The sequence below is a fragment of the Sesamum indicum genome, linkage group LG3 (assembly GCF_000512975.1).
Source record: "Sesamum indicum cultivar Zhongzhi No. 13 linkage group LG3, S_indicum_v1.0, whole genome shotgun sequence".
NCBI lineage: Eukaryota > Viridiplantae > Streptophyta > Magnoliopsida > Lamiales > Pedaliaceae > Sesamum > Sesamum indicum.
In genome coordinates, this window is record NC_026147.1 from 18907682 (window position 1) to 18927718 (window position 20037).

General features: G+C 36.1%; 4 protein-coding genes across 5 annotated transcripts; 3 read left to right on the forward strand and 1 right to left on the reverse strand.

The window, feature by feature from the left end:
• On the forward strand, nucleotides 39-4808 carry LOC105158793 (transcription factor bHLH113). 2 transcript variants are annotated; one of them, XM_020692614.1, is made up of 6 exons: nucleotides 39-601; nucleotides 2374-2499; nucleotides 2597-2611; nucleotides 3360-3425; nucleotides 3755-3799; nucleotides 4249-4808. In XM_020692614.1, the coding sequence occupies exons 2-6, from the start codon at nucleotides 2398-2400 to the stop codon at nucleotides 4417-4419; spliced, it is 399 nt and encodes a 132-aa protein (XP_020548273.1). In that variant the 5' UTR covers nucleotides 39-601; nucleotides 2374-2397; the 3' UTR covers nucleotides 4420-4808. The 2 variants fall into 2 exon arrangements, with proteins under 2 accessions (XP_020548273.1, XP_011073967.1); XM_011075665.2 differs by having other exon boundaries at nucleotides 53-601; nucleotides 2597-2662.
• Nucleotides 5512-6447, reverse strand: LOC105158794. The gene is made up of 2 exons (XM_011075666.2): nucleotides 6273-6447; nucleotides 5512-6143 (listed from the first exon to the last, which is right to left on the reverse strand). The coding sequence occupies exon 2, from the start codon at nucleotides 6119-6121 to the stop codon at nucleotides 5675-5677; it is 447 nt and encodes a 148-aa protein (XP_011073968.1). The 5' UTR covers nucleotides 6122-6143; nucleotides 6273-6447; the 3' UTR covers nucleotides 5512-5674.
• On the forward strand, nucleotides 9776-10222 carry LOC105159006. The gene has a single exon (XM_011075937.1). It carries the CDS (start codon nucleotides 9776-9778, stop codon nucleotides 10220-10222), a length of 447 nt encoding a protein of 148 aa, XP_011074239.1.
• LOC105159007 lies at nucleotides 13295-13744 on the forward strand. The gene has a single exon (XM_011075938.1). The coding sequence runs from the start codon at nucleotides 13295-13297 to the stop codon at nucleotides 13742-13744; it is 450 nt and encodes a 149-aa protein (XP_011074240.1).

The window sequence follows — 20037 nt, forward strand, 5'->3', positions numbered from 1 at the left end:
ATGATCATGCCTGTATATTAGCTGTCATTGTATTTTCACAATTCTTCTTTTTTCCCATTTTTCTTTCTCTCCATTTTCTCCCACTTCACTGATAGATTTCACAAATCATCACCACCTACTTGTATATATAGACTTTCAAAAAACACTCCCTCTCCCCCTGTTTTTCTGCAACTCACCGTCTTCCTACACCTTCTTATATCAATCTTGGTCACCATTTCCGCAACCCTGAGGCTGGTTTTTGTAGCCTCTGTTTATGGTGTTCCTTTCGTGTCTATGTGCGTTTCTGCGTGTGAAAACATATAGATTCATTTTTGTATGCGGTTGCACGAGTCAAGGTCGAGTGTTTCTTTGCTGACACTTTGTTTGACATATGTTAACAGAAATCAGTTGACCCTTTAGACCATTAAGAGGAATAGTTACAGAGTGAAAGAGGCATTTTGATGCCCGTTTTATGGGAATCTTGAAGTGGGATTCTGTATTCTTCGGCGAAAAGTTTTTGGATTTTTACAGCCATTTTTAGATTCTTGAAGTGGGTTTTGAAGTTTGAACATCGAAGTTGAGATTTTTGCTGACTGATTCTGATGCTGATTTTGCATTGAGGGTGAGCCCTTTAGTTTTAAGTTCACCGATCAGTACTTCTTCTTGATAATCTTCATTTCTTCCCTGTAATTCTGGTTTATGTCAAACGCTTAATCAGGTTCTTGCTCATCAAAACTTCTTTTTGTGCATTTATTTACCAATTGATTTTCCTGAACTTGGCGTGTTTAAAGATTTTGTTAGTTTACGCCCTTGTGTTTATTTGTTTCTGGTAGTATCTTCATATGCTTGGTTTGCATAGTTAAAGCATGACATGATTAGAGTCTAATTGATATTTACTTTTATAATCTTTGACAGCTTCATTCTGTAAAAATTTGTGATCAATCCATTGGGGCACTAGTATTTCATATATGCTTGCATTGCATGAGAGTTTTTATCTAACTTGGTGAATGCTTAGATTACGAAATCGTGTATATTATATTTTGAAGACTATTGGAAGATTACATACGCAAACGAGTATATTCATGCTTCATGATAGTTGATACTCTGCAATTTGGCCCACAGGAACTAATATTTCTGAATTATGTTGTTTTCAATCGCATTCATAGTATATCATGGAGAATCATTATACCAAGAAAAAGTCATTGATAATGTTAATTTATCATGATGCTATCTTTGTATCTTATCATTATTTTGCTAGAGGAAATAAAATAATCAGAATATTGTTTTCTGATGGATAAAGTAGAGCAGGAGCTTCTTGGTTATGTGCAGAGCTCCGAATTATTTTGGTTGTTGGATGGTTGATATCTACTGTATTTGTTTACTTAAAGATGTATGCTGTTTTCCAGCCAAGAGAATCTAATTTTTGGTATAGATTCGACTGTTCTTGGTGGGGGGATTGAGTTTGTTAGGTCATAAATGGATGCCCTTGAAAACAAAATGTGAATGATGAAATAATAACGACATAATTTGCTGCAATATAATATTCGTCATTTTGTTCAAGACGTAAATGACGGCTGGTATAATTAATTTTGTTATGTTATCTTGTTTGTTTGTCAGCCTATATTGTTAAAAAATTAGCATGTTCTGATAGCGTCACGCCGTTGAGAGTTGTTAGTTGAACTAAAGGATGTTTTAGGCCTAATTGAGGTTTCCTTGACCAGAATTCCGCGTTTCTGGAATAAAATATCACACTAGTTGTAGAAATGTTATTCTATTTGCAACCTTATATTTATATGAATCCTTATCTCTCATTACCGTATACTGAATGAAATCTGTCTGGTTTAGTACTCCGACTCCACCTTAGATGTTCCCAAGACAATATGATTGTTAATGCTCTACCAATTAATAGAACTACAGGGCCTGTTTCATGGTTGCAATTTATCTCTTATCATCCAATGAAAGCCTCTGTTCCTTAATATTATTCAGAGAATGATAGATCCCCTATTAGCTATTGTTATATATCTAGAGAATAAAGTGATAAACGGGTCAAAGAATGAATTGCTTTGTTGTACTGGTTAAAGAATACATCGAGTATAATTTATACTTTGCATGCGAATCTTCTTTTTAAGTACTATTTGTAAAAGGCTATCAAGCAGCTTATCTCACTCTCTGTGCTGCGTCCCGCCAATGTAATTTTAACTCTTAGGACAGAGCGCAGGTCGAGACATTTAATCTTAGGGGGATGAGAGAACAACGTAGGATGTGATAAGCTTATTATGAAAAAGTTGATATATTACTCTATTCTATCGTACGTGTAGGTTGCTGTATACTTGTATTTTTATTTCATTTTCCTCCTACAAATAGTTAGTCAGATCTTTGCCAATTGTTATCTAGGGAGGTGAACTTGTAGGGAAGGAGATGATGCAACATAAAAGAAGCCCTGTCTCTCTTGAACAAAGTAACTTCATGGACTTGATGCCAAAACGAGTAAAACGGACTGGTGTCCCGCTCTCTTCCAAGGTCAGTTCGTTTATGATTCATCCAGATTCTTGGGTATGGATGTTAGAACCTTATCTCATATGCATTTAATACATGATTTGTGTTATGGATTGCACAGGAAAAGAAAGAGAAGGTAAGCGAACGGATTTCTGCTCTTCAACAGCTTGTCTCACCTTATGGGAAGGTACATGTGAAAACACGTTTTTGGTTCATGCATGTAATCCACAGAAAATCTAGAGTACTCGGCCGTTTTATGATAATACTCTCTTTAATGCATATAACATGGTTCCCGTCAACCCATGTAGTGTCTTTGTCATGAGTGACAGTAGGGAAAAGATCAAGTAGTTCTGTGTGTATAGTTATTCATCCATCAGTGAACTTACTATCTTTGTGTTTGGATTTGTGTTTTAAGTGTTTTGTTTTGTGTTTTAAAAATAAAGAGAAGAATAGAGATAAGTGTATGTTGAAAATAAATGATATGTTTGGATTTGTGTTTTGGGGTGATTTAAAATATTTTAAAATAAGTGGTGTAGGTTTGATGTAGGGATTTGAGAGAAAAAAATCACTGTGCATTGTCAAATCATATATATTTATGTGTATAAATATGTATATATATATAAATATTTTATGTTTAATATTGTATTTTTAGGAGACAAAACTTACTGTTTATTGTCAAATCATGTCTGTTTTATATTATGTATATGTATATATTATATATAAAGTTAAAAAACAGAAAAACACGCAGATAATGTGTAAAAACACAAAAACAAACATTGAGTGTGTTTTATCTTCGTCTCGGAAAATGAAAAGACATGAATCCAAACACAGCCTATGTTTCTTGAAAATCATTCTTGTTGCTAATGTTTTTATGTTCACGACAGACGGATACAGCTTCAGTCCTTCTGGAGGTAATGGAATATATAAGCTTCCTTCACGAACAGGTTAAGGTACGAGTCTTTATAGCTTCATTATTATTTAGCTAATAGATCAGTGATATATTTCTAATCTTGGACCCACATCAGACTAAGATGTTCATTTTTATTTCTAGCAATGTCTTGTGAAATGAATAACAGGTCCTGGACTTCCATTTTATGAACAATTAGTATCTCAGTTTTTTGAGAATAAAAGTATAAACTAGTGCGAACAAGTTATAATTCTCTCGGTAGTACCCGTTTCAAAATTCCTCCTATTACTATCTGCAAATTGAAGTTTACATCTCATGAATATATCAAGAGCATTCTGATCTCGTTGCTCTTACTTTCTTTGGCCATTTCAGGTACTGAGTGCTCCATACCTATGTAGCACACCAACCCAATCACAGGTACTGACTTTGATCAACTAGATGTTTGAAATGTGGATTCAATTTAATTGATGTCTCTTCTAGTCTCATTTGGTAAAAACATTGTGCGATACTCCATCCAACTTTGTTTAAGAATCGGTAGAGTGAATACCTTTTAAATTTTGGAAGAATAATTCAAGTGCATCAATTGGATATCCCTTTTCGGTGAGTTGTTCACAAATTATTTTCGAGATGTACTTGGCGGCCTCTAGGCAATTTTTGCATCCAATGGGCTTTTGAGCCTGGGGCGTGACATATTGTACGCCAAATTCCTCAGAACCCCGTCAACCATACAAGTGGATACCAGATTGCATCTGATCAATTATGGAAAAGCATGTTTTTACATTTTTATGTTTCAATAGATGATTTTCTTGAAACATTTGCTTTGAGGGTTTGACCAAAATGTTTTGAACGCTGTGTTTCTACTCAAGGACGACGAAACATATAGCCTCAGAGCCAAAGGCCTGTGCCTCGTGCCTATCTCATTCACCGTTGGAGTTGCAAGCAGTAATGGTGCGGATATATGGGCACCGATCAAGACGAGTCTCCCCAATTCCAGACAATTGGTTGTGGACGAAGCTTCTGTGATAACTCAGGGTTGATTTGAGGGTCTCCAAGCAATTATGGGTCGTCCCGGATGAGCCAGTTGAAGAACTGCAATGCGGAAGCATGGGATGATCTTGCAGCAATGTACTCCATGATTAGTTTCTTGGCTATAAAGCCGAAATTTCGGGTACTTAGAAGGTAGTGATATGAGATAACAGCGTAATTCAGATGCAGAAAAAATGTGAAGTGATGAGGGTGGAGATGCATCACAATCTTCTCTCCAACTAAACTTTTGAACATAAAACCAATGGATATTTGTAGCATCTCCAATTGAAGTTTAAATTACACAAAAATTCGGAAAAATAAAAATATTATCAAATGTCACTAGTATTTGTTATTTTAGTTAATAAGTACAGTTGTTTGTTATATTATCTGATTTCCATTATTTTGATAGATGTAATATATTTTAGACTTCCTAATTTTGATATCATTGTGTTGAAAATATCTCAATACAATCTGTAAATTGTGAAATTGAGAATGGTTTCTTACCTGCCATTATATACGCAATCCTTACTTGCAATGTAATAATAGTAAATTGGATTTTCATTGGCATTGCATTTAATAACATCAATTGTGCCAATGAGGCATAGCTTAATTGCCGAAGTTAATATTATGGGTTTGAATCCCGTCAGGTGTGTGAGACGTTGTCTGCCGTACCGTTGGAGTTGGTTTATTGCATGGTAGGAGTTGTTATCTACTCTAATAGTATGTGGTATTGAGCAAGATTTGATTATTATAATAATTTTTATTAGATATTAATATTGATATAAATAATTGTACTTGTAATTGATTTATTTTAATTAATAATAATTTATCGCTCCTACCTAAAAAAAAATAACATTAATTGTTTTGTTAAGCAAATGTTCTTTTTTTTTTTGTTTTTCTTTTTTACACCCAAAGATCAGAAACATTCTCAATTCGAAAAAACCAATATGCAAAGCTAAAAGAGAGGCAACATTTTCACGTCATAAACTTTTTTTAATATTTTCTCTACTTATGTTTTTACTTCAAATAATATTTCAATAATGTACATGTTAAATATGTTTGAATTGTTAATTTTTAGAATAATAAAAATAAAAAATAAAAGAAACACACAAAATTTCCGTGATTCAGTCATTTGACCTACGTCCACGGACAAATCGCCCTCAAAGGGCATCAACTATTTCATTTCATGATTATTGAATCAATACTTAAATATTACATATTGGTCAATGGTTGATCACAAACTAACACTTTTAATCAAATTAAAATTCACCGATGTTGAAATGTAGCTACGACCGGAATGATCGGGAGCAGCACACTCAACCACCTATATTTTCCAGGTATGAATAACAGCCCCATCGGCACGACGACGGCAGCCGCCGTGGCCGTGAAGCTAATCTTCGCCATCAAATCCGCCAAGCCGGGCTTCTTTCCCCTCACCGCAATGGCCATCCAGCTGCAGAGAAAGCCCACGGCGAAGCCCGCGGCCGCAAGGTTGATGGCGGTCTGATGAGAAGAAGATCCCGACAAAGCATAACCGCACATAGCGATCGCTGCCTGTGCGCTGATCTGTAAACTTGCATGGGTAATGGATTGGTAGTAGTCCCCAGCAGAAGACGTGGATCGATGATCATGATCAGGGCGACCTTCGGCTGCAGGAGGGATGTCGATTATACATTCTTCGTTGTAGTTAATGTATCTTCTTGCCCGCATCATTCAGACATGTTGATAGGTGTAACTGCAATAATAAATGTCGTTTCATTAGCATAAACACTGGTACCTCGACAAATAACCCAAATTTAGGTTGTGATGACATGTTTGTGCAGCTGGTTGGAAAAATATTGATTTCAGACAAGTTGAGTAGTACTGTAGTAGGAATGTTGGTGGAAAATTGCTCTTTTTTCCTTGTTCGTTTTCGCGTCGAAGCAAATAGGTATTTCATTCTAAAATTATCTTCCACTAACATTCTGTCAGAGGAAGAAGACGACTAGAAGGAAGAAGAAGAGGAAGAGGAGTAGGTCTAGGTGATTATGGGATATTTGGATTTCGTCTAGGTCTATATATAGTGCAAATATAATACTAATATGTAATATAAAAGTATGATAAAAATATAAATAAAGCTATCTTGGCTACATAATGTATGTGTTAATTATCATGCATACGCGTTTTCGTACTTTGGTCAAGTTTAGATAAAGTTGATGTGTGATGAGGAAAAAATATAATTAGGTGGTTTCTTTCTCTATAAATACATAAATTTGATTAATAAAGTCGTTAAATTCACAATCACAATGTTAAACCCATATATTAAGTGAGAAAAATAATCGTTACAATAAGTTAGTAATATTAATATGATAAAATTAAACTCGTGACTTCAAATTTATTCATGAAACCTTAACCACGACTAGTCTGAAACATTGATATATAAGGTGGGCCACATGAATCATTAACTGGTTGAAAATTTGTTCTTGCTCACATTTTCTTTTGCACTATTCTTTTATGAAAAGTAAAGCAAAGCAGAAAATGGAGAAAGAAAGAAAGAAAAGAAAAAGGGAGGAAAGGACAGTGGAAAGTAACACTTGGATCTTTCCAAGAAATTACTATGGATATTTCATTTCTTTTTGTATTTTTTTTCATGGGAAAGAAGGAGCAAATATAATAATATCTATTGAATTTAAGTAGTTTGAATCCAATAATGAGATTCATATATATTGAATAAAAAAAAAATTAAAGAAGTACTAAAGGGGAGGAAGTGGAGTCTGAGAGAAGCTTGCATGAAATAATTGGGATGATTGGGAGAAACTATCATATCGTAACTGTTCTTTTACTTTATTCATTAGATTGCCAGTCAAAAAGACAAGTAGAGTTTGAATGGTAGGCGGTAAATGTTATATTTGTTAGTTTATGGGTAATTATTATATGATGAATGTTTAGGGGGATAAAGTGTATTTTACTCTAAAATATATTACCTTAATCAAAACAAATAATTATGTAATATTCTTGAAATATTATAAGGTAAATAGGTTTGTACAACCACGATTTCGATAATAGTAACATTTAGTTATTTCAAACACTGATCCCGTGAGAGAGATTTGATGCACATAGCATCAATTATTTATTCGATAGCAAATGAAACAAAATGTATAGGAAATGTTTTCTTCAGTCCCCTACAGCTCTTTTGTACTTACTACACAAAGCTTCCATGTACTGTTCATCAGCTCCTTATCTGCAATCGAAACTATCAACTAAACGTATTAATTAAAAAAAAATGTTCATTAAAATAGACACACACATATGTGTGTGTAGAAATATATATAAATATATATATTTAAATAATCTTTTAAAAGTATTAATATGCAAAAAATTTCATATATAATAAAGAAAAGACAATACAACCCCGATGAGGAGGCAACGACTAATGTCCCACTTTTTCTTAGAGGAGTTATGTATCTAGATAATATTTTTATATATAGGGGTATAAATGCAATTAACCCTATTTATGCCTAATAGTAGCAATTACATGCCAAATAATGATAGAAAACTTTACCAAGGTTAATTATATTGATATCCTCTGAAATTAGATTTAATTATACAAATATCTTCTGTTCTATAAAAATTTTGAGTTAAGTTACATTAACACCCCTTTGAGGGGTGCATTTTAAATTTTACAAATGGTCGGGGGCATTTGTATAATTAAACCTAACTTTAAAAGATGTCAGTGTAAATTGCCAATTTACTGTTTTCCGTTTGCAAAAGCGGTGGATTTACCGGTGAGACAGCAGGAGACGCAGACTTTGTAGTGTGAGGAGAGCCGCTGTTTCCACATGTGAAACAGCAGATTTTAGTATTTTGGACGGAGGATATGTTGGATGCTCTTTCTCTAGTTGGCTAGTGCATTTCTCCATGCATTGTTTATATGTCAATGCCGAAGCAAAAGTAATTACATTTCCCCCCGAAAATATTGATAATTGCAAAAACAACCCCAAACTGGATGCTTCAGTTCCTGTCCATTTCTTGTGATCAACTAAAAGTCCCCTTTTCAACTATTGTCGTTTACGGGTTTAAGAGGGTATTGATCTCTCAATATTGGGGTTTGAGGTTCTTGATTTTGCATGAAGGAGTTGGGACTTGGCTTGGAAAATTTTTGTCCGGACCTAATTCTATTAGTTATAATTATATGATAAATGAAATACACTTATTATATAATTGTTTTACATATCAACGATCACACTTATTCTATGATTGGATTGGTTCAATCAAAGCAAGTCCAGGCAAAAATTTTTCCTGACACCAAGAGTGGGTGTGGTTTTATGAGAATATCGAAAACCTCAATCCTAAGAGTTTGAGTGATGAGTGTATTTGAGCAAATTTACGACCTCAAGTATCCATGTCCAAGAACCCGAATACCAGTAGTAATTCTTACATTCATAAGAGAATAAGAGATAATCAAAGATTGTAAAAGCCCTTGCCCAATCCAATCCATTTGGAATTTATATATTTTCAAGACGATAAACTCGTAATAAGCCCATAGAAAATTTGGGCCTTACGCATCTGGATGGATTCATCCAAAATGAAATTGGAACAAAATATGTTCAGTACAGTCCTTTAGTGAATGTATCCATATCCAAATCTATGGTATTCAAGTCCAATACAAATGACCTCAAGTTACAGAGAGAGGGGCGATGGAGGCGGCAGGGGGTGCATGCCATATCATTAGGCGGCAGGCGACAAGTGGTGAAGGGGTTAAATGTTGTTTTAGTTAATTAGAGTTGGGACCCATGGGCAACAAATTTTTTCAATCACTCAAGTGCATGCCATATCATTAGTTTCATTGTCTAAGTAGAAATTTCGGTAGACACATGGCAAATTTTAGTGAAAAATATAAAAAAAAATTAGTAAAAATGAATTGAGGACCAATTTTTTTTTATTTGCCTTGCTTGATTTTAAGAAAGATAGGGAAATAATTTGGTAATTTTGCACATACATCATAGAGGTGACTTGCATTTTTTCACATATATATAATATTTGGAAAATGAGATTTTTGATATAACAAGAAATAAAAATTCAAAGCACAGTAATAACAAACATGAAGTTCTTATAGTAAAAACTATTTTTTACACATGCAATGCATGTAATTTTCACCAATACGTAGAAATCTCTACAGTGTAGACGAAATAACAGTTGATGACTTAAACATTTGAATGCACATAATCTGTAATAATCCAGAGATTCACCAACCAATATTACACAATCCCAAAAACAAAATCCACCAAATCTGCAATAGGGCTACATAAACCTGTCTATAAAAAACCTCAACACCTTCAATGGACACTGATCTGTGCTTCATCAACCCAATTACAATATTCTCCAAAAATGAAGACTTTGACACAAAATTTGGTCCTCACAATTGCACTACTCCTCACCATGGCCATGCTCATCACATCAGAAGCAAATGGGCGATTACGGGCTGACGAAACAGCTGTGATCAAGAATGATATTTCAGGTGAAAACATTACCATCCACTGCTATTCGTCGGAAGATGATCTTGGAATTCATACGCTTCCGTATGCCGCAAATTTCACTTGGTATTTCAACGTGAATGTTGGAGGAAGTACCAAATTTTACTGCGATCTGGCCACCGGCCATGGTTCCGGGAACTATGGAGTTTTTGACAGGAGATTGGAGACTCAATGCCACGACTATTGTCTCTGGTTGATACAGGCATATGGTCCATGCCTCGTACAAACAGCGTACGCGGGCCAACTTTATTGCCAACCCTGGAAGAAACCCCCTCACCATATCAAGGCTTTTGCCTCTTAGACCACTGTTAAATATAATAAGGGTAACATGACATATATATACATATATATATATTATGTATTTTGATGAGTTCTTAATTTGTGTTTTCCAATTATTTTCTATGGGCTACATTTATAATAAGATATGATGAATGATTATTGAATAAGAGTTTGGAGATAAAAGGTTGATGCTGCTGCTAAGTTTTGAGGACCAAGCATAACCGCACACAGCGATCGCTGCCTGTGCGCTGATCTGTAAACTTGCATGGGTAATGGACTGGTAGTAGTCCCCAGCGGAAGACGTGGATCGATGATCATGATCGACCTTCGGCTGCAGGAGGGATGTCGATTATACATTCTTCGTTGTAGTTAATGTATCTTCTCTTGCCCGCATCATTCAGACATGTTGATAGGTGTAACTGTAATAATAAATGTCGTTTCATTAGCATAAACATCGGTACCTCGACAAATAACTCAAATTTAGGTTGTGATGACATGTTTGTGCAGCTGGTTGGAATAATCTTGATTTCAGACAAGACGAGTAGTAATGTAGGCCTTTCATAGATGTTGATGGTTGTCATTTAAAGGGGTCCCACAGTGGTGTTCTACTCACGGCAGTAGGTGTCGACCCAAATAATAACCAATTTCTACTTGCATATGCAGTAGTTCTGAGTGAAAACAAAGAAAATTGGGAATGATTTCTAACATTATTAAAGGAAGATTTAAAGGAAGATTTGAAAATTATAAGGGATGATGCCTACACCTTCATGGGCCTCTTACCAGCATTTGAAAAGATTCTTCCTGGAGTAGAAAATAGATTTTGCGTGAGACATTTTCATGGTAACATGAAGACTGCTGGCTTCAAGGGGTTGGGGTATGAGAAGGCTTTATGGAAGGCAGCAAAGACTACTACAGTCAGTCAATTTTAAAGAGCAATACAAAACATAGGTGATTTGGATGTAAGATGCCTTAAGTGGTTGCAAGACAAGCCAGCCTCACAATGGTCAAAGAGTCATTTCAGTACGTACCCAAAATGTGATTTTCTGCTTAACAACTTGTGTGAATCCTTCAACAGTGTATTCTCGAGGCAAGAGAGAAGCCTATATTGACAATGTTTGAGTGGATAAGGGAGTATGTAATGACTAGAATGCAACAATTTAGGGATAAGGCTGAGAAGTTATGGGAAGGCAGGAAATTATGCCCAAAGATAAAAAAGATTGTGGATAATAATCTAAAAAAAATCATTGATTGCATCCCAGTGAAGTCTTACGACATACATTATGAGGTACAATGTTTTGATGGTGCAAGATACACAATTGACTTGAAGGAAAAAACTTGTTCTTGTAGATCATGGGATTTGACAGGTATCCTATGCAACCATGCAATGAGTGCAATATCTGCACAAATTTTGGATCCTGATGACTTTGTGCACGAGCGTTATCATGTTGACACTTTCTGTAAGGTATATAGATCAGCAATCATGCCTCTTGATGGACTAGAAATGTGGGAAAAAGCTAGTTGCATTCCACCTGTGCCTCCGAATTTTGGGAGGAAAAAGGAGAGGCCTGCAATAGCAAGGAAATTGGAACCTGACGAGGTTCAGAAGGGCAAGAAACCTGCAATAATAATCGACAAATTGCCAAGGCAAAGAGGAAAAAGAATACGCAAATTCTGTAATCGTGTAGGACACACCACAAAAGATTGCAAGTGGAAGAAATTTGCTGAAGAATTCTCAGTCGATGGTGGGTTTGAGCAGGCTGCAACAACTGAACATGTAACAACACCTGTACAACAAGATGAGGTGATTGTGAATGAAGATTGCCCCCCCAGTAAGCCAACTTGAAGTAGCTAGTCAACCTGAAATTGATGGTTCTGTAAGTATTCATTATTTTTATTTGTTTACTATTAATATAAAGTTATGATATTTTATTTTTTCTATTCTAGTGTTGTTGTTAAGTTTTTATAATTAAGTGGTTTCTATTAATGTTGTTATTCATGCTATTCTAATGTTGGTGTTGGTGTTGGTGTTAGTGTCGTTGTTGTTGTTTCTATTCTAGACTTGATGTTAATGTTGTTGTTTCATATTACAGGGATAAGATCAAATTAATGTCCCTGTATTAGTACCAGCACCACGTTTCATGCATGCAAAGGTCAACATTAGGGCACCACCACCTATGGTAGGACACCCTCCTGGTTTTGTTCAATTCCACATTAAATTTTATCTCGCTATCATAATTCTGTTTCATATCTAATCAGTCTTAACCTAAATATGACAGGTCCTATTGGAGATATCATTTTACAGGATGGTAAAAATATGTCACTTTATCAAATTTGCGCAGTGTAATGACATCTCAGAAGGCATAACCTAAGGATAAAAGAAAGAGAAAGATGTACACAAAAAAGTAGAGAATTTTTGTATAAGTTGAAGTCTTTTGGCAGGTTATTAGTGAAAAATTGTGCATTGCAATGCATCTCTTTTGTCAAGTGGGTTTTGTCAAATTTTGTCAAATCAGGTTTCAATGAGCTCAAATCATGTATATAAACCAATATATTTTGCTTCATGTTTATGGATTTTATCTTTTCTTTTAGAATGTAATATATTACTTATTTTGCGCCGCACATGACTTTATGGGGTCAAAAAAGCTTATTTTTAGGTTTAATGCTACCAAAACACAAAGGAATGTTGGAAGACCAATTTTTCCTCCTTTTTCTCAGCCTCACATGACTTTTCCCACAAAAATTATGGGGTTGACGGCCGTTAAGGCCCGTGTGCACGGCAAATGGGCTCAGCTGTTAAGTTGGTACCAAAAATATTTATATTTTGATTTAATTATACCAAAATCCGAACTTGTAAAATTTGTGGTACTACATACAAATCTCTGCAGTGTAGACGAAATAACAGTTGATGAGTTAAACATTTGAATGCACATAATCTGTAATAATCCAGAGATTCACCAACCAATATTACACAATCCCAGAAACAAAATCCACCAAATCTGCAATAGGGTTGCATAAACCTGTCTATAAAAAACCTCAACACCTTCAATGGACACTGATCTGTGCTTCATCAACCCAATTACAATATTCTCCAAAAATGAAGACTTTGACACAAAATTCGGTCCTCGCAATTGCACTACTCCTCACCATGGCCATGCTCATAACATCAGAAGCGAATGGGCGATTACTGGTTGACAGAGAAACAGTTGTGGTCAAGAATGATATTTCAGGTGAAAACATTACCATCCACTGCTATTCCTCCGATGATGATCTTGGAGTTCATACGCTTCCTTATGCCGCAAATTTCACTTGGTATTTCCACGTGAGTGTTGGAGGAACTACAAAATTTTACTGCGATCTGACCACCGGCCATGGTTCCGGGAACTATGGAGTTTTCGACTGGAGATTGGAGACTCGATGCGACCAGTATTGTCTCTGGTTGATACAGGCATATGGTCCATGCCTCGTACAAACAGCGTACGCGGGCCACCTTTATTGCCAACCCTGGAAGAAACCCCCTCACAATATCAAGGCTTTTCCCTCTTAGACCACTGTTAAATATAAGGGTAACATCACACACACACACACACACATATATATTGCTAAAGTTCGTGTTCTTGAAAGAGTTTAAGCTTCATAACAGCATGAAGCTGCAGCAGGTTGCAGAAAAGAAGAACAGAGGAAGAAACAACAGGCGCAGGGAAAAGTTGTTTTCACTTATAAAGACGTGTTCTGGAAATTACGTTTTCTCCTTTCCGTTTTGTTTGACCCTTCCCTACTGTTAGTTGGAAAGTTAGTTGCTGTCCTTCCGCTTATAAAAAGGACTGTACACCCTCTGTTTTGTATATATGAATTTTATCAGTTTTAGTGAAAGTTTAGTTCTTTACTTTCTTGGCACTCTGTTTTACTTACACAAATGGGTCACTTTCAATGTTAGTTTTTCAGCATGGTATCAAGAGCAGAAAAGATCCCCTACTCTCTTTAATTCAAAAAGCAAAAGAAAAGACATAAGACTATGGCTGACAAAAAGCCAATGGAAGGAAAGAAGCAGGATGATACAAAACCACAACCTGTGCCTGATATTATGAAGCTGCAGGCAAATGACAATCTAGGCGTCAGCCTAGTATCAGCTCCATTTGATGGAAGCAACTATCTTACCTGGGCGAGATCCATCAGATTTGCGCTTGGTGCCAGAGGCAAGGAAGGCTTCATAGACGGGACATGCCCCAAACCTGCACAAGAACCCACTGAGATGGAACAATGGAGAAAAGGAGATTGCATGGTGATATCCTGGATACTCAACTCCATTACAAGAGACATAGCAGAAGCATTTCTCTACACCTCATCTGCAAGAAACCTTTGGCTTGATCTTGAATCAAGATTCGGCCAAAGTAATGGACCGCTCCTATTTCAAATACAAAGAGAGATTTGTTCTACTTCCCAAGGTAATAAATCAATAGCTGCCTATGATATCAAGCTCAAGAAACTATGGGATGAACAATTGAGTCTAGACCCATTGCCGGTGTGCTCCTGTGGAGCAGGAAGAAAATTTGCAGAAAAGGCAGAATTTACTCAATTAATCCAATTCTTGATGGGTTTAAACGATGCCTATGATCATGTTCGTAATCAGATTTTACTAATGGATCCATTGCCATCAATGGGAAAGGCCTTTTCTATGATTTTGCAGGTTGAAAAGCAAAGAGAAGTGAATGCAAGAAGCATTGAGCTTGACAAAGAAGAAGCTATGACAGTTCAATCTGCAGATACAAGAAGACAGTTTGTACCCAAGAATCCTGTCAAGAAAAGAAACACCATTGACAAGAAACAGATGTATTGTGTTCACTGTAAGAAAACTGGGCATCTGAGGGAAAATTGCTTCGAGTTAAATGGCTATCCTGACTGGTACGAGGACTTGATGAGACAGAGGAAAGGAATGAACAAACCAGTCACCAACATATCCTTCAACGCCTGTGTTGAAGATAGAAGAAGAACCATCCAAGGCACTTCCCACAATGATAGTGACCTATCAGAACTTATTAAAACAGAGATCAGAAAAGCATTGCAAAACTCAGACATTTCACAGAATTACTCCAATAGCACATATGCAGACAACTCGGTTAACTTTGCAGGTACACTCTTCCATAAAGAATGTTTTGTTTCAAATGAAAATTGGATCATGGACAGTGGTGCTTCAGCACACATGTCCATGAATGCAAGCTTATTTCACAACTTGAGAAATCTTGATATTGTAAGTTCTGTCAAACTACCTGATGGAAATGTCTATAAGGTTAGACAGATAGGAGACATACGTATTTCTGATAAACTTACTCTCAGGAATGTGCTTTATACCCCTGATTTTAAGTATAATCTCCTATCCATCAATGCATTATGTGAAGTAGGCAACATTAGTGTTCTTTTTACAGATTCTCAGTGCTTTGTGCAGGACCTTGTGACTGAAAAGGTCATCGCTATAGGATATAAAAGAGGAAGGCTCTATCTGCTAAAACATTCCCAATGTTCTAAGGAACAAGAACTTCCAAAGCATGTGGCTCACTTTCAGAACCATGTTGAGGATCAGAATTTTGTCAAAATCAAGCATGCTAGCTTGTGGCATAATAGGCTAGGGCACCCTAGCAAAGATGTGATTTCACATTTACCCTTTAAAGTTGATATTGCAGATTCTGTAAAAGCTTGTGAAACATGCACACTTGCAAAACAAAATAGACTCCCCTTTCAACTCAATGAAAATCATTCTGAAAATGTTTTTGATATCATACATATTGATGTTTGGGGGCCTTACAATCAGTTTTCTATTACACATTGTATCTATATGTTAACCATTGTAGACGATTGCAGTAGAGCCACATGGATCTATATGATGATGCACAAATCACAAGTTCCACAAAAGTTGGAATGTTTCTTAAATATGATTGAAACTCAATTTAACAAAAGAGTTAAAAGGATTAGGAGTGACAATGGTACTGAATTTACTAATAAACAATGTCAAATCCTTTTTAAAGATAAAGGCATTATTCATGAAACCACTTGTGTTCATAGCCCCCAGCAAAATGGCATTGTAGAGAGAAAGCACCAACATTTGTTACAAGTTGCTAGATCCCTCATGTTCTTTGCTAAAATGCCTCAAAAGTTTTGGGTAGAATCATTATTAACAGCCACATACTTGATCAATAGAATGCCTACAGCTGTTTTAAAGTGGAGAAGTCCCTATGAGATTCTTTATAATAAAACTCCTGAGTACGGTCACCTCAAGACTTTTGGCTGTTTATGCTTTGCAACCAATGTCATACCCCACAAAAGAAAATTCGAACCAAGGGCTCTTAGATGTGTCTTCTTGGGATATGCACAAGGTAAGAAAGGATATAAAGTCATGGACTTAAGCACCAACTTGATACACATCTCTAGAGATGTGGTATTCCATGAAAATACCTTGCCTTTTAGTGATATTGAACCTATTGACAACTCTTGTCCCTTGCCCACCATTACTGAGGAAGATGATAGCCATGACTTCCAGGAGGAAAGACAGGTTCTAGAACCTCAAGAAGATGCTACAGGTCCTAGAAGATCAACTAGAATATCTCATAAACCTGTATGGATGAGAGATTATTCATGTTGTTGCTACTCTGATTGCTTTTCTGATAATTATACTAACACAGTTCAGGGCTGCCTTGTAGAGAAAACCTGTCCACTGCAGGAACCTAAATGTTTTTCAGAGGCTCAACAATACATGGAATGGAAGGAAGCCATGAAGCAAGAAATTGATGCTTTAGAAAAGAACAATACCTGGGAATTATCAGCCTTGCCAAAGGGAAAGAAACCAATAGGATGTAAGTGGGTATTCAAGACCAAACTTAAGGCTGATGGAAGTATAGAAAGGCATAAGGCAAGGTTAGTGGCAAAGGGGTTCAACCAAGTTGAAGGTGAAGACTACAGTGATTGTTTTGCTCCAGTTGCCAAAACAGTCACTGTGAGGACCTTACTTGGGGCTGCTACTGCAAAGGGATGGCATTTGCACCATTTGGATGTGAATAATGCCTTCCTTCATGGCAACCTAGAAGAAACCATATACATGACACCCCCAGAGGGATATGAAGTGGAGAAAGGAATGGTGTGCAAACTGAAGAAGTCCTTGTATGGCTTGAAACAAGCCTCAAGGCAGTGGAACAGTGAGTTTACAGAAAGAATAAAGGGATTGGGTTTCACTCAATCGAAATATGATTACTGCTTGTTTACAAAAGGGAACAACAATAATTTCATTGCTTTACTCATTTATGTTGATGATGTTCTTATTGCTGCAGCTTCAAAGTCACTGATAGAGGAAGTGAAGAGGTATTTAGATAACCTCTTTACTATAAAGGACCATGGGGAAGCACAGTACTTCCTTGGACTTGAGCTCTTCAGGTCACAAAGGGGACTGGTCGTATCACAAAATAAGTATACTCAAGACATTGTGAGAGATGTTGGCTTAAGTGAGGGAAAGTCTGCATTAACACCTTTGCCTCCAGGTTTGAAGTTTTCCTCACAACCTACAAAGCCTTTGAAAGATATCAGCAGGTACAGGAGACTCATAGGGAGATTGTTGTACCTTGGTTTCACAAGGCCGGACATTTGTTTTGCTACACAACAGCTGAGTCAGTTTGTGCAAGAGCCCTGTGAGGAACACTGGCTTGCTGCTGTCCATCTGATCAGATACTTGAAGGGGAATGCTACATCAGGTTTGTTTTTCCCAGCTAATAATGAAACTAATCTCACTGCTTTTTCTGATGCAGACTGGGCAACCTGCAGCAAAACTAGGAGGTCAACTACTGGCTATTGCATCTTTATGGGAGCATGCCCAATCTCATGGAAATCCAAAAAGCAGAGCACGGTTTCTAGGTCATCAGCTGAGGCAGAATACAGGAGCATGGCAGCCACTGTGTGCGAAGTAGTATGGGTGAACAATCTGCTTAAGGATTTACACATACAAGTTCAGACTCCCATACCTTTCTATTGTGACAACAAGGCCGCACTGCATATAACAGAAAATCCAGTCTTCCATGAACGCACAAAGCATGTAGAGATAGATTGCCATGTTGTGCGTGATAAGTACAAAGAAGGACTCATTTCACCTGCCTATTTGGCTTCAAAGGAACAGGTAGCGGATCTGTTCACTAAGGTTCTAACGGGAAAGTCCTTCTCACATTTATACTCCAAGCTTGGTTTGATCACTAAAGATACAATTCCAGCTTGCGAGGGGGCTGCTAAAGTTCGTGTTCTTGAAAGAGTTTAAGCTTCATAACAGCATGAAGCTGCAGCAGGTTGCAGAAAAGAAGAACAGAGGAAGAAACAACAGGCGCAGGGAAAAGTTGTTTTCACTTATAAAGACGTGTTCTGGAAATTACGTTTTCTCCTTTCCGTTTTGTTTGACCCTTCCCAACTGTTAGTTGGAAAGTTAGTTGCTGTCCTTCCGCTTATAAAAGGACTGTACACCCTCTGTTTTGTATATATGAATTTTATCAGTTTTAGTGAAAGTTTAGTTCTTTACTTTCTTGGCACTCTGTTTTACTTACACAAATGGGTCACTTTCAATGTTAGTTTTTCAGCATATATATATATAGTATTTGATGAGTTCTTAATTTGTGTTTTTCCAATTATTTTCTGTGGGCTACATTTATAATAAGATATGATGAATGATTATCGAATAAGAGTTTGGAGATAAAAGTTTGATGCTGCTGCTGAGTTTTGAGGACTAACTAACAAGGAAGTAACTAATTATGGAATTGATGTCAGAACAAGAGTTTGTAAAGATATAGCTGTAAAGAGTCATTAAGTATCCGTCTAGTATATAATTATTTTTATCTTGTTTAATTGATTTCATTTTAATTTAAAACTTTGCTGGAAAGGGTATTGTTAATTTCACTATTAATGTATTAAACAATTGTGATGAACAATCTATCATGGGGGTCATTTTTCTGCGGTTTTCATAGGCAGAACCTGATGTCGATTCTAGTATCAAGCAAGGTCCACTGGTTTGTTAGCTCATAGTCCATGGAGTCTTGGGGATAGAGCAGTAGACGCACCCCCCCTTGGTTTAACGCTCTTGCCTGCCAACTAGGCAGGCAGTCACTACCCGCTGCCTTATTCTGTCGTTCTTTGCTCACTCGATTTTCTCAAAAAAAGCATCACAATTTAATTCGAAATTACAAACATCACTACAAAAAAAGTAAATTATTCCATATATTAAAATCACAACAGCTTAAAATTTATTGGACAGCAATACTATGTACAACAGTTACACCAAAACATAAGTTTTCATCATGACTTATCAACATTCGACATAATTTTATCCATGATCAAAATATTTGTCATAGTTTTTAGCTATATATAATATTTTGGTCTCACTTATAAGAACAACAGCTAATAATTGTTGTGCAGTTATGATTAATCCCCATAATTTTATACTTTTAACCATGGTAATTAATTATAACAAAAATCATATTTCTTCTAATGAATTAAGTTCTCGAATTAATACTGTAAAATATCAAACTTAAGTTTGAAGAAACTCCCAGCAGAGATTTCACTTAACTGCCAAATTATAGTTTCACATTCCTGACCAGAAGAATCCGATGATTAAATAAAGATATTCTCCTTTTTATCTACTTAAATTCATACATTTCATTTGTCCTAACTGTGTTGCATTTTGGTTTTAAACATGATAAAATTTGTGTTTCAATAGAGAAAAATATTGTACAATTTTCTGAAGAAATTTGTTCTCAATATGCCATTTTTTTTATTACTATCTTTAATTGCCAATTCCAATCTCAAAATAACTAAAAATGCAAC